Genomic DNA, 15,595 nt, shown 5'->3' with positions numbered 1-15,595 from the left:
GTGGTGTCACTTATGTCTGTGTCATCATTTGACCTCTTTCTTCATTTCAGACCGCAACATGAACATTTTGCAGTACTGCCCCTCTGCCGACATCTGGACGCTCTTTGAAACCTGCGATGTCCACATTCGCAAGCAGCAGATGGTATCTGTTGAGGAGACCATCTACATCGTGGGGGGATGTCTGCATGAACTGGGGCCCAACCGGAGGAGCAGCCAGAGCGAGGACATGCTCACCGTGCAGTCCTACAACACTGTCACAAGGCAGTGGCTCTACCTCAAGGAGAACACATCCAAATCGGGTCTTAACTTGACTTGCGCACTTCACAATGATGGCATCTACATCATGAGCAGAGACGTTACCCTGTCAACCAGCTTGGAACATCGAGTTTTCCTCAAATACAACATCTTTTCAGATAGTTGGGAAGCATTTAGGCGTTTCCCAGCCTTTGGACACAACTTGCTGGTTTCCTCTCTTTATCTGCCCAATAAAGCAGAAACATGACTGAACTGACTGAGGATTTAAAAGAAACCTGGTTCAAGACAGAAAAAGGAAAAAAAATGTAGTATCCCATTTCAAGGGAGACCGATTTCTAAAGGGAAAACATGAGTTAAAGTAGGTCACATGTACAATAGCTGTAAATAAGCTTACTTGAACTAATTACTTGAAAACACGTGGAGAAAAGAGACCAACTTTATTATTTTTTTAATTATTGATTTTTAAATGATGGGAGCAAATCCATGATAATATTTTCATCCAAATATGATACCCTTGGGCCAGTGACTGAAACTGATCATCAAAAAGAAGATTCATTGTGTCTGCTTTAGTAAAGGGCCAAAGTCAATAACTGACGTGAATGGTAAAGATCATTTTAAAATCCATTTTATTTAGGTCACTTGAAATATCATTAATACCTTCAGTGAGAGATTTTTGTTGTTGTTCTTCACATACTTGACAAATATTTATATTAACATTGTCATTTGCCCCTTTTCTCCCCACATATCCTTCCAGTGGTTTAAAAATCGGGTTCTGTATTTAGATATTTTATTTACACTATCTTTTAGGAAGCTTACAATGATGGAGCCCTATAGTTCTTACAGCATCCAGTCCTCCCTCTCTTGCTTAAAACCTTCTCAGCTATTTTTCCAAACTTTTTTGCAATTATGTGTACTGAATAGATAGGCAGATGTAACCTCTTATTTTATTTAGGTAGCAGGTTGCAAATTTATGTGGTTAGATAAGTTGCATGGCTAGGCATTCTGTATTGTTTAAAAGAGAGGATATATTGTTTAAAAGGATGGAGATATATATACATATATATATTTTTGAAATTGAGTCTTAAATTTAAATGGGAAGGGAAGGAAAGGCCAAATAAGGAAAAAAAATGCCTTTAAGAGTTACTTTTAATGAATGTATTTGACTTAGTTCTCTTTTTTGGGGTAAGAAAGATAACTGTCATCTTTAGATCAGGCATCTCTCTAATTTAATCTTAACCTTTTAATTCATGCTTTGCTCTTATGAGGTAAGGTGAGGATAGCTGTAGAACATTTGTGCTGGAGAGAGAAGGGGCTCTTTTAGAGATGGTACGGCTTCTGGTGGCTTCTCTGGATTTAGGTAGGTTCACTTCTTGCCTTGGTTGTTGAATGGAACCAAGCTCCAGCAGTTGTTTTCAGTAAGTCACCTAACACGAATAAAAGCTGCTGCCAGTCATAGGTCCATCCCTTTGAAAATGTATACTTAGAGAAATCTTATTCTTTCTGAACTTCTCTGATCTTTTGTGATGGAATCAGTGAAGCCGTGAGCTGGAGTCCATCTTTCTGTTCTAACGTTCCAGTTACAGCATGTCTCACTTTAAGAAAGTCCCGCAGGAAAAAAAAATCATGGCAAATCCATGCATTCCGCACTTACCCGCTGCTTCCGGCGTGTATTCGCCATGCAGATGTGGTGCAGAGGGGTTGATCACTTCAGCAGAGCTCTTCAGGTCATCAGAAGAGTCACTGCAGGGTTTCTTTAACAACCATGGCCAGCTAGTGGAGTTAAAATCAGGATCTGGTTATAAAAATCCTATTTGCACAACTTTTCAGGACTATTAAGTAAAATGAGGCAAGCCTTTGTTGTGGACTTGGAGACAGCTCTTTGATCTTGTTACCAAATAATCATACCAGTACTCTACTTACACTACTTAAGGGTTTCTAAGCCATATCCATTTATTCTCAAATACTTAGCCTTTTTTTTTAAAACTCGGAACTGAAATCATCTTGGGGATGGTACTCTAATAATAGATTTATATTAATTTATATTCATTATGTAATTGAATTTCCAGTGACCTATAATTTCATTGCATATATTTAAAAATCTAATTTATTTTAGATAGTGTTGACTTTTGTTGCTACAAATTTTAATTTTTTTAAAGCTTAACCTTGTATATCCAGAAGATTCTAGCCAGTTGAATTAGTTCTGGACAATTTGACCTTAGCTTGTAAATAACCACATCATATAAAATGTAATATTGCTGCCAACCAGTTCTCTTCCTGATTACATTCTTTGGATGTGTTTTCCTAATGCCAACAATTAGATTCTTGGACCAAGTGAAGGAATACTCTGATCCACAAAGTTCTTTTTATAAACCAGGTTTGATGTGTGTGTATATGTGCATATTATCTGTGTGTGTATGTGTGTGTGCACGCACATGTCGTGGCATATTATAGCTCTAAGATACACAGACTTTTAACAAAGTTTTGTTACTCTGGACTGCCAGTGGTACTTGGGCAAGGCACAATGTGCAGTAGGAACAGATCTGTGGATTTGGGTCACCCTTCTTCCTGCCGTGCACGTGAGCTACATTGGCATTTTGAGGATAATTTTAATTTAGCTCTGTTCTCGTATTGGTGCCAGTGTTGTATTAAAGACTCTACCTATGATGAGGGAATGTTGCATTGAAAATCCCGTCATCCCCCAGGACTTTGCCTTTTTTTTTAATTTTTATTTTTATTCCGGTATAGTTAATATACAGTGTTATATTAGTTTTAGGTATACAATGTAGTGCTCTTTGATGATATCCTTCCATTTTCTTCCTTCCTCCAAATGCTTCATCCTTCTTTTCTGAAATACTTCTGAGGGGTACTAACCTCCCACTGCAGAGAGGGGAGTTAGTGGAGGACCCCTGATAGTGGGAGCCATCCTGCCAGAAGCAACCCATTTTACTAAGAATAGTCTGAGTGGCAGAGTGAATCCTGAGTGTGGATTGGTAGAGGGAGGTTGGTTCTTCCTGTCATTTTTCCTGGCTTTCTTCTTAAGACCCTTGGTTTCAGAGGCCTCTCCCCTTAGCATCCTTCAAAGTTTTTCTGATGAAAATATATGAGTTATTTCAACAGTGTTGGTTAAGTCATAACAATGAAGTACTGAGAAGGTTATGGATTCTACTAAGAAACAAATAGATTAAGATTAAGCATGAATACCAAAGAGAATTGAACTCGGCCATGTTTTTTTTTTTGAACCAAAATCCCAAGTAATTCCAAATGCCTTAGACATCAATTAAAGTTGTATTGAGATGGACAAGCTCTTTCTCTCCAAAGGGTATTAGAAGTAAATGCTTATTTTCTTTCAATAAAGACTTACTTAATGAGCATTGTGGATGCCATGTTTTCAGATTTCCAGGTAAAGTCATGACCATACCTGTTTGGCCACACAGGTAAATCGAGTGGAAAGGCCTTGGCCTTCTTGATCAACCAACATCTAATGAGCAGTGGCTTAATGCAGAGCATTCGTGAGGCAGCATAGTGACAGAAAGGGAAGATGGGTGAGTTGTTGGATGCCTTTTTCCTAGACCAGGGATGGGGAATATATAACATCTGTGCCACCACTCTCTGATGGTGGCATTATGAATGAGTAGCACTCCTTTCCTCTGTGCCAGGAATTGGTCTCAATCCATGTCATCAGTGCTTCCAGGCATCCATTGCCCATCCCTCAGAGTGAGATGAAGTTCATTTGTCATCCCTGCCTTAGAGGAATGAATGAATTAGGTGAGTAGATTACATCCAAAATGGCTTTGAAAACACTGAGCTGATTCAGCTCTGTTCCCTGGTTCCCAGAAATACTTACTGAAAGTCTATTGTGTGGAGGACAATATTAAGACTAGGGATATAGTCATAAATGAGCCATGTTCCCTGACCTGGGAGAGCTTACAGCCTTGTGAAAATGTTTACTGTAATCATTGTAACCAGTGTCCTCAAAGATGCCTGCTTTTGTCAGGCATCCTGGGGCTCTCTGGCCTGGCTTCCTCTTCAGTCCTGGTCCAATCTGTTCACTGCTTCATGATCTACTAACAATTATAACGAACCAGTTTTTCTCTAAATTTGAACATCACAACCTATGTTTCTGTTTTAATGGTATGCTTTTTTCCCCCACTATTTTTCATAGTCTTCTCTGTACTTCATTTTTCAAAAGAAAAATTATATGTGATCTGCTGTAAAGGTAATTACTAGGAACCACAGCATATGTGGCTAAGGGCTCAGCAGCTTGATCCCATGAGAAGCAGGAGCAAAATCAGGGAAATGAGTATCGGGAGAGAGGTGAGCTGTACACGTGTCTGTACCTATGCCTGCAAAACACTTCTATAAAAAGTATTACTAGATGGTTATTAAGACACTTGTCCCGACTTAAAGTCAGTTAACTTCACCTGTGTGATAGCTATTAGAGTGGTTTTCTGTCCTTATGTTTCATTTACATAAGAATATTTCTTATTTTTCATTTTCTCATGTTAATTTAGGAACACGGTATAAAATACACACCAGTTGACATATGCTAACTTCTGCACTTGACATAACCATTTTTATTCATTCCTACAGGAGACATTAAATGTAAAAGATGGTCAATTTTGAGGAGCAAAAGGGTGCTGAGATGACTTTGGTAGGATTGGCTGGTGCTTTCTCAAATGGATGTCAGAGTTTATTACTAGTAAAGAAAAAGAAAATGTAATTTGCATTATTGTGTCATTTTTCTAAGAAAAATCTTAATAGGGGTTCTTTAGATGTCTCTACAATGTTTTCCTATCTAGTGGTCATTTTAGGAAAATTGATAATCTGTAGAATGAACAATTACATTTTGTTATTACTGACACTTTGTTAAAAAGGTTGTATTGTGTCTTCAAGTTGTGGCTTAAAGTGTAAACATTATGATACTATTCATTCAAATACAATGATGCCTATGATGCACTCAAATAGCATTCGTTCTGTGTTTATAACTAGAACTATAGAAGAAAATCTCTTCAAATAAAATAGTTCTAAATCTTAACAATCCAAATTGTTGTCCATTAGGTACTGTGTACCAGCTGTGGGGTCAGGGCTGTGCCAGAGCTGAGAGGAAACAGGGCCCTCAGGTGGAGGACGCCTGACTTGCAGGGAAGGCTAGACTAACGCTTAGGAACTGGCTAGAGAGGCAGTAGTCCTGTTGGAAGATGGACCACATGGGGTAGCAGAGGTTGTGAGAGCCTTTTGTGTTTGGAGAAGAGGGATCTGGAAGGAAGATCTCTGAATCCTTAGAATTCAACAGCAATTACAGCCCACCACAACCTGTTCCACCCCGTCTTCTAATATTTCTCACTGTTTTTAAGCACCCCTCACTCCTGGAAAACTGAAACACAGCTCCTTGCCTTTTTTTTTTTTTTTTTTAAGATTTATTTATTTATTTGAGAGAGAGAGAGAAAGCACACGGGTGGAGGAGAGGGACAGAAGAAAGAATCTCAAGCAGACTCCCCACTGAGTGTATAGCCTGATGTGGGACTCGATCTCAGGACCCCAAGATCATGACCTAAGCCAAAACCAAGAGCAGGAGGCTTAACCAACTGTGCCACCCAGGTGCCCCACAACTCCTGCTTTTGAGGCTGGTGAGGGGGATGCTGGGGGTGGCAGCATTACAAAATGAGGTTCAGCTACTAGATGATACCCCAGAGATGTCCATTCCTTTCTATCCTTTGATTGCCTCTCGTGCAGGAACCTACCTGCTCACACATGCCCACCTTATACATACAATTTTAAGAATGATCCAACTTAAAATAATACTGCTACCTCATAAGAAACCTAAGACATACCCACCTTTACAGCAAGGGAAACAGTCAAAAATCAGATCCAGTCACTGCTGGATGACATCACAGCTTATTGCATCCCCAAGTCCAGGGTTGTCAGGGTATGTTCATCCTGAACACCGATGAATGACTACTAAGTTCTGACAATCTATCACGAATAATCCAAATTATTTCCTACACACTCAAGACACACCAAAACAACCACACCCACCATGAACTGAGTTCTTATTCTGTGTGAGTAATTCCAAGCATTTTTGAAAATTTAACTGATTTAATCCTCACAACAATCCCATATGGTCAATACAGTATTATCCCACATTATGACTGGGGAACCAGAGGCATTACCGGTCACGCATTGCTATTTGGGAAAAGGGAGAAGAGAAGACTGACTGCAGTCTACTGGTCCAAACTGTGGACTATACTTTTCCCTGCAGGTGAAGGCTAGCAAATGCTCCCTGCTCCAATGATGGAGTGGGTTTCTGGTCAACTGATCTGGGAACCCTTGCTTCTGTCTTGTAGTAGAATGTTCCACAGCCCTGCCCAAGAGGCTGTGCCAATGCGGTAGTCCTCTTCCTATTGGAATGGTTTATTGGAGGGGGCGGTGTGTGGGGAGAACTGAGAATTTCTGGAGAGACTAGGGGATCCTCTTCGCAGGCCATAAACATTTCTTTGGAGATAAAACCCCTTTAAGAACCCAATTAGAGGTTGGTGGGTCTGATCTCTGGCAACTCCATGGGCTAAAGGCCCACATCTAGAGAGCCCATCTTTGTAATATCTGTCTTCCTGCCCATAGTCTTTACCCTCAGCTTAATGGCGCCAATCCCTTCATCTCAGCTTTGGGAAAGCCTGCAATAGTAGGGGTCTGCCCTTGCTAGTGTACATCCCAGGGAATGTTGCTTTCATAGAAATGACTGCTTCTCTGTGGCAGGAGGTGTTTGGGAGGGGTTCTGGGCATACATTCCCACTGTGTCTTTGCCTGTTCTGAAGGCCCGGTCCCTACTATATTTTCCCTATTTGTTCATACACCTTTGATTGAAACAGAGGCTCTGGTTCTTTATCTTTTTTTTTTTTTTTTTTTTGAGGCTCTGGTTCTTGCAGTTCTGCAAGGCAAGGCAAATGTCACCTGACCCTTTGCCATTGCCTGCCTGTTGGAGGCAGAACGGGGAAAAGCCTGGGTGCCAGAGCAAGACTGGCTGAGTCTGCTTCCCAGTTCCACCACCTTCTAGCTGTTTAGCCTTGGTCAGGTTACTCTATCTACCTGAGCCTCAGATTTTTTTTTTTTTAAGATTTTATTTATTTATTCATGAGAGAGAGAGAGAGAGGCAGAGACACAGGCAGAGGGAGAAGCAGGCTCCCTGCAGGGAGCCCAATGTGGGACTGGATCCCGGGTCTCCAGGATCAGGCCCTGGGTTGAAGACTGCGCTAAACTGCTGAGCCACCCAGGCTGCCCCTCAGATTTTCTTTTAACTGTAAAGTACAGATAACAACTGCATCCACCCAGTGGAGTTATTATGAACATTGAATGAGGAGATCCACATGGACCCTCGGAAGGGCACCTGGCATATAGCACACAGGGAACATGAGTTGTTATTATTACCAAAGCCGCTGGCTGTTTTCTTTATATGTTCAAATGGGCTAGCATGGCCAGCAACTAATGCCTTTCTTAAAATACCTTACTGAAGCCATCAAGAGGTAACTAACACATTCCAAGATCCTGATGTGTTTCCGTCATTTCTCCCACAGATTTGAATCACAAGATAAAGCAGTATAGCCAGTTACCTTGTTTCTCACACAAGGATAGGGATGGAGAATCCTACTCATTCCACCCTTCATCTTTGTTTAGCTGGTCCCACATTTCAGTGTTAGATAGCTGGAACATCCCATCCCAAGTACCAAACTTTTTATCAAGACTTTGTTGAGACCAGCTGAGGTCATGTGTCCATCCCTAGGGTAACCACTGTGGCTAGAGGCTTGGAGGGAAAACTCCAGCCCAACCACATGGAATGAATGAATACCAGATAACAGGGGTTCTTCATGCCAAAAGAAAGGGGTGTCAACTGTTGTATCCTGAAAAGACCATCTGAACAATCTGAGCTAAGCTTGTTAGGCTTACTGCAGTGAGGGAGGAACATTACCTCGAGTCTTAGCCACATCTCAGAAGGAGGAAGTCAGGTTTTCAGGCCTGGGCTGGATGCTTTTAAGGCAGATTTTGAAACTGGGCAGAGTTTATGATAGGAGAGCTTTGGGTGCAACGTTCTGTGGGCATATTGCAGTGAGATCTTGCAACTAGCCTTGGTGAGTAGTAAGCTGTTAGTCTTGGTGAAGTAAGCTAAGTACTGGCTGCATAGTATTATGAAAGATAATTCCTATGACAGTTACATAATAGTTCTTCTGTGTGTTTCTTATTCCTGTTCTAGATTGCAGTTTCCTTGATGATATGGTGTCTTATTCATTTTTTATCATGCTTAGTCAGAGAATACAGCAAAGCCTTGTGCACAGCAGATTCTTAACATATTTGTTGAATTTGGAAGGCCTTGAAGCCTCGTTGGGTTTTCTAAAAAGAAATGTAGGTTTTGGTATATCCAGCCATAATATTTCCTTAAAGGAATTAAGTTAGTGGTTTTTTTGATCAGCAACTTTTATTAGAAATACCTTACAGTGTACTTTTCTCTTCAACCAATGTACATAACCCATCAAACAGGTAGGAGAAGTTTCAGCCTCTGCTTGGGGCTGGAAAGGAAATTTGCCCACAAATAGTAGTGATGCCAGAGCTCAGGAGCACTACAGGAAAATGGGAATCGAGCCCCATCACTTTGTTAGTTCCTTGTGAATAGAATCAATATTAGGGCTGGAGCAATAGTATTGTCACTTAAAGAAGTGACTTCTTTTTGTAAAATCTAAATTGAATGCCACAAATATACAGTTTCCAGAATTTGAATACTAGATGGAAAGAGAATAGAAAACTAGTCAGACATTGTTACAGGAAAGTCTGTTGACTCGGTGACAGAGGGCCAGTTTCCCGTCTGTGGCCTGATCCTTCCCCCTGCCCCAGTGCGGGGTGAGGAGGAGGAGGTGGGCTGCAAAGAGCTTCCTGAAGGGTGAGGGAGTCCATGGAACAGAGAGAGCCCTGCTCACATCACTTCCAACCCTGGCAGATGTCAAGGTAGTGCTGGGTGGAAGGACAAGAAATCAGAGGCAAGGGATCTAAAAAGAGGCACTGTGATACAAGTGGTTTGTGGCTAGAGTTGATTTTTCTCATGGTCTGGTGTGTATATATACATTTGCCTGCTCACCTTATTTTATCAAAGTTTCTGCAATTGAAGCCATGTCTTTTTGAAAGTCTGGGGATGGAGGTACTGTATTACCTTCCTAGGCTTCTAAAACAAAATATTACAAAGTGGGTGGCTTAAAACAACAGAAACTTACTGTCTGACAGTTTGAGGCTAGAAGTCCAAAACCAAGGTTTCAGTAGGGCCATGCTCCCTCTGAAACCTGTAGAGGATTCCTTCCTTGCCTCTTCCAAGCTTGTGGTGGTTTGCTGGCAACCTGGTGCTCCTTGGTTTGTAGCTGCGTTGATCCTGTCTCTGCCTTCATTACCACGTGCTGTTCTGCTTGTATTTCATGGCTGCTTTAGGATGTCACATGGGACTAGGAGCCCACCCTTCTTGAGTGAGATCACACCATAATTAGTTACAGCTGCAACAAATCTACTTGCCAAGGAAAGTCAATTCCTTGGTACCAGGGGGTTAGGACTTCATCTTTTTCTGGAGGGAACACAACTCAACCAATAATAAATACTAAATCTTCTTCTAGAACTTTTTAATTGATGTTATTTTCTACATAATGCCATTTGGCGAGAGGGGACCCATTACATGAAAGGAGGTCTGCTTTGAGTTGTATATTTCCCCCAGCTCTCCACCTCCTCATCAGGGAGTATCTTTTTGTAATCATAAATCTTTTTTTTTTTTTAAGATTTTATTTATTTATTCATGAGACACACAGAAAGGCAGAAGGAGAAGTTGGTGCCTTGTGATGAGACTGATGCGAAACTCGATCCCAGGACCCCAGGATCACGCCAAAGGCAGATGCTCAACCACTGAGCCACCCAGGTGCCCCCTATAATCATAAATCTAAAAGAATAGAATAGATTAGTCCCCTACTGTTAATCATGCTTTGATTTCTAGTTAATTAATTTTTATTTATATTTTTAATGAAAAACAAGGCATTTTTCTTAGCTAAGTGCATGAGTTAGCAGGTTTCCATGATATTTGTGAAGTTAGTGCTATCGGTGTATAGTGTCCCACACAGAATGATTTCTGCCACCCTCGAATACCTGGAAGGTACTCGCCAATTGGAATTCTTTTGAAAGCACCAGATATTGACTCTAGCTAATTAAAAAAAGAAAAGAAAGAAAAAGAAGATGGAAAAAATACTAAAAATATACAGGTTGGCTCAATATTTAAAAGGAAATCAAAGAAGCTATGGGAACTGTGGCATCCATGGCAACTGGGACCTCCAGAACGATCTCCTCAGGGCTCTGCCCAGGAGATAAAGGCATTCTAGTTGACTTCTGGCCCCACGTCATCTGCTCACCATGGAAATTCAACAAGTGAGCGTCCTGACCGTCCAGCTAGAGAGGCCTGCCCACCCCAAGACAGGGCAGGGCACCTTGATGGCAAGTCCCACCAAGACTGTGCCCAGGGTGGGAAGGTGATTCTTCAGAACAAAACCAACAATCTGTGGAGTCAGGGTGGCACTGCTCCCATCCTAGGAACCATCTGACACATTTGTTGTATGTTTTGGAGTATACCAGCCATGGTAAATCTCTAGTTCTGTGGAGGCACTAGATAGAGGCCTGTTCCATAACTACTTTAAAAAAATGAGGGACGCCTGGCTCAGTGGTTGAGCGTCTGCCTTTGGCTCAGGGAATGATCCCAGGATCCGAGATTGAGTCCCATAGCGGGCTCTCTGTGGGGAATCTGCTTCTCCCTCTGTCCCTGCCTCTCTGTCTCTGTGTCTCTCATGAACAAATAAATAAAATCTTAAAAAAAAAAAAAAAAAAAAAAGAAAGAAAATTAAACATCCAGTGGCAGGGATCTAGGATGTTATATATCATAACAATCAATGGTTCCTGATTTATTCAGTTTTCTTATCTGACTAGCCAATCAGGATAAGGAACAGATAAGGAGTATTCATTAACCCTGTTTATTATTATTGTCATTACCTGAATATTCTGTAGCCCAAACTCTGACAATCTTCTGAGACTTTAACAGGGAACGCACTCTCTTTAAGCAAAAGCACTCAATTGTGAGAGAACATTCTGACCTTTTTCTCATCTGTGTGGTGCCCACAGCAATGCCATCTACTTTTACTACCTTAGTCTGGGCTGCGTTATGACTTTCACAGGTCCTTGGCACTTTTGCATTCACGTGCCTCCTTTTCCACAAAAGATATTAAAAATTACATTTTTTGATTATGTTGGTGTAGACAAATAGATGGAGTCATTATTATATATTTATGTTTTTCTTCTGATATTAAAAGAAATTACAAGTAAAACATTTTTATCCGCCTCTAAAAGCCCTGTGACACTGAGCCCAGTCTGCATCCCAGGAAAGTCAGCCCTGTGCTCACTTGGTCTGAGACATGCCTGCCTCAGCCCTGCTCTGTGAAGGATCCAGAACCCACACCCAAAGGCCTCTTTCCGAGAAGTCTGAGCTCAGGCAGCCTGAATGCAAATAGCAGTTCCGCTCTCACTAGCTGGTGACCTGGCCTCAACCCCACAGTCCTCAATGTCCTCATTTGTGGGACGCAGGTAATGATACCAGGTGTCTCATTGATTTCTTACCAAGATCACCTGAGAAAACATAAACACTTCCCGCAGGATCTCACATATGGTAGATACTCTGTGTACGACAGCTGCGCCTATTTCTTGTAACCACTCTTCCTAGATTGTGAGAGTAATAACCTCACCGAAGGGGCCCCTGGAGGAAATCTGGTTGATTATTTGAGGATTTGACCCCTTCCATGACCGGACACAACTGCAGAAGGGGATTTAATGAGGATCCAGGTGGATCGATCATATGCAGTCAATACCATTACTCCAAAACAGCTCCTACAAAAGGAGGACCTTGAAATCTTACATTTTGAAATGATGCTGGAGTGCAGAGAGCTGAAGTAGTGAATGAGAGACTGTGTTTGCCAGGATTGTCGGCACCATTGTTGGGTTCCAGGTTCAGCTAAGGACGTCAAGCTGTCTTGTCACAGAGTAGCCAGTGCTCCTGGTACAAATTTCTATTACAGAGAGTGGGGTGCATTTTCTGGCCAGCTCCAGGCTCTGGGCTCCCGGCTAGTGGCTAAATGTCCAGCCCTTTCGCTGTGGCACATTCCCGCACGGCGATTCTGTGCTACTAAAATTGAAAGAAAAAGCCTTGGCCTGCGGTGTTTTCTCAGTTCTGTTTTCAGAGAGGTGAATAGGTATTTTCTAGCAGCGCTGAGGTTTATTTGTTCTGAAGCCTCTTCTGCGCTCTTGTGGGCCTCAAACTTCACTAGTCTTCAGAGGCAGCTTTGTAAAGAGGGACTTTAATGTCACATCCTCCTGGGTTTGGTGCATTGCTTCAAATGTTTCCCATCACAGTGCCTGCCCAGAGGACTCTGTAAAGCATGGTGATTACTGTTTCTCTGGCACTCTTCTGTTTCCTTCTGAGGTTTGTAAGGTGAGTCAGGCCCTACTCTTTAAGTTGCTGGGGTGAATCTTGCTGAGAGGGCTGGGATGAAACGGCAGCTGTCAGGGATGCCGCTCAAGGGAAACCCCTGCACCATAACCACCGTCTGTTTAGGTCCGGACCCATCCAACACACAGAAAAGCTCATGTGAAGAAAAAGTTAGTGTTGAGAAAGAAAACTGGGGAAAATTATCCTAGACTCAGGTTTGTCTGCATGCAACAGAAACCCTAAAATAACTGTAAGGTGAAGGTTCTTTTTCTCTGATGAAACAGAAGCCCACAGGCACCTGGGTGGCTCAGTGGTTGAGCATCTGCCTTTGGCTCAGGTCATGGTCCTGGGATCGAGTCTCGCATCCCAGCTCCAATAGGAAGCCTGCTTCTCCCTCTGCCTTTGTCTCTGCCTCTCTCTGTGTGTCTCTCATAATAAATAAATAAAATCTTTAAAAAACAAACAAACAAACCCAGAAGTCTGGAGGCAGGCAGCTTAGAGCTGTGACAGCCAGGGGTGTGATGGTGCTGGCTCATCCCAGCTTTTGAGAACCAATTGTTAGCAAGCATCCATCTCTACTCAACTCTAAGTTCAAGGAAGTCACTTCGGCAACAGAAAACTGGCCATCGTGTAGTATTTATATCACAGAAATCGGCAAATGCCACAAATCAGGGTTTTGCCCTTCAGAGAGCCTGGGGTTTAACATGTAACAGCACACCACTGGGTATAGTTCTGTAGAGGGCTAGGGACCCAGGGTCCTTCTATCCTACTGCTCCACCATCCTTGCATGTGGTTCCAATTTTTATGGTCCAAGTTGCTGCAAAAGTTCCAGACATTAAATTATACATTTCAGCTAGCAAAGAAGGAATAAAAAACAAGGGAACATGTATATCTCTATATATTGGGCGGCAATAGTATTTTTTAAAAATTTTTTTTAGGATTTTCATTTATTCATGAGAGGCACACAGAGAGAAAGAGAGACAGAGACACAGGCAGAGGGAGAAGTAGGCTCCATGCAGGGAGCTGGATGCGGGACTCGATCCCAGGTCTCCAGATCACGCCCTGGGCCGAAGGCAGACGCTAAACCGCTGAGCCACCCAGGGATCCCCCCAGCGGTAGTATTTTTAAAGAGGTTTCTGGAAAGATGTATACAACACTTTTTTGGTCAGTACATAGCTGTGCCTAGTGTAGGGGAGGCTGGGAAATGTAGGCTTTATTTGGGGATCCATCTGTCAAGCTTAGAGGTAGAGGTCTGTGGTAGAGCTCTAAGATGCTCCAGTGCTCTTCACCCTGTATAATCTCCTCTGCTTGAGTGTAGGTGGATCTTGCAGATATGACACCACTCCTGTGATTATGTTATGTTTCAAATTAAACAGCTTAAGATAGCGAGATTATCCAGGTAGGCCTGACTTCTAAATCAGGTCTAGAGGGCAGAGATGGAGGAAGTTAGAGATTAGCAGCAAGAGAAAGACTCAACCTGTCATTGCTGGCTTGAAGATGGGGGCGGAGGTGATCAAAGGGCTCTGAGGCAAGGAATGCAGGCAGATCTAGGAGCTGAAAGGGGCCCCCCACAAAGAGCAAGGAAATGGGGATCTCTGTCCTATAGCCATGAGGTCTTGAATTCTGACAAAAACAAAAATGCTGAGCTTGGACATGGGTTTTTCTCTAGAGCCTCCAGAGCTTGCCCAGCCTGGCTGATGCCTCGATTTTAGCCCTGTGACATCCCGAGCAGTGAACCCAGACACTACCAGAAATCTGACCTACATAACTGTGAGTTGGTTAACGGGGGCTATTTTAAGCTGCTAAATTTGTGGTAAATTGTTATACAACAAACAAAAACACATTTGGATCTATATGGAAAACACAATAGGATCTATTACTATGGAAGAAAGGAAAAATAGGTTTTGGAGTATGCAACTTGCAGTACTTGACTCATAAATACACTAAAACCACAAAACATGTTGAATGTGTTAGAAGCAGAGTCTAGTGAGACCCAAGTCCTTACAGGCATCTGTGGCCTGTAAGATTAGGTTCTTGCAAAACTTTATTTTTTTTTATTTTTATTTTTTAAATAAAATATTTTTTAAAAAGTTTTATTTATTTATTCATGAGAGACACAGAGAGAGAGGCAGAGACATAGAGGGAGAAGCAGGCTTCATGCAGGGAGCCCGATGTGGGACTCAATCCCTGGACTCCAGGATCACACCCTGGGCCGAAGGCAGGTGCTAAACCACTGAACCACCCAGGCATTCCTTTGCAAAACTTTAATATGGAGAACACTAGTGTCTCTCACAATTGGGGTCCTTGGCTGGACCATATCCCCTGAGCCCCTGCGTCCTTTTTTTTTTTTCTTTAAAGATTTTATTTATTCATGAGAGACACAGAGACAGAGACATAGGCAGAGGTAGAAGCAGGCTCCCCTCAGGGATCCCGAAGTGGGACTCGATCCCTAGACCTGGGATCACGCCCTAAGCAGAAGGCAGACACTCAACCGCTGAGCCACCCAAGTGTGCCCTGCTTCCTTTCCTGCTCTGGAAATCTTTGTCCTATCAGCTGGAGGTCTATAGTCCAGTAGCTTTTCAAGCTGTCTTTCTGCTAATCCAAGTTGTTTTAGTGTGGAGGGAGCCACTCCAGGAGAAGACACTCTGCCCCCTCATCCAGTTGTGCAAGAGAGGAGGATGGAGGGACGCATTTTCCTGATAATGACAAAGGATTGAGGCTCAGCAGAAAGGTCTGAGCAGATAGAGGGTAAATTGTAATTGGGATGATTTTTAAAGCAGTTGGATTAATCTGGGAGTTCTTGTG

The 15,595-nt window shown here is 42.4% G+C and overlaps 1 protein-coding gene across 3 annotated transcripts in view; it reads left to right on the top strand.

Moving 5' to 3' along the window:
• The window catches only part of KLHL42 (kelch like family member 42), a 34,352-nt gene that overhangs the window by 14,695 nt on the left and 4,062 nt on the right, over window positions 1–15,595 (top strand). Inside the window, exons 3-4 of one of the 3 annotated variants that reach the window (XR_012017563.1) lie at window positions 51–857; window positions 14,460–14,560. Coding sequence is in view for 1 of the 3 variants with exons in the window: in XM_072798494.1 (XP_072654595.1) it covers window positions 51–502 (452 nt within the window). In the remaining 2 variants the exon portion in view is untranslated. Of the gene's footprint in view, window positions 1–50; window positions 5,300–14,459; window positions 14,561–15,595 lie in introns of those variants that run through there. The other 2 variants (XR_012017562.1, XM_072798494.1) reach the window with 2 other exon arrangements.

Source organism: Canis lupus, chromosome 25 (assembly GCF_048164855.1).
Source record: "Canis lupus baileyi chromosome 25, mCanLup2.hap1, whole genome shotgun sequence".
In the NCBI taxonomy this organism is placed as follows: domain Eukaryota; kingdom Metazoa; phylum Chordata; class Mammalia; order Carnivora; family Canidae; genus Canis; species Canis lupus.
Note: the sequence above shows the minus strand (reverse complement) of the source record. Positions and strands in the feature narration are given on the sequence as shown.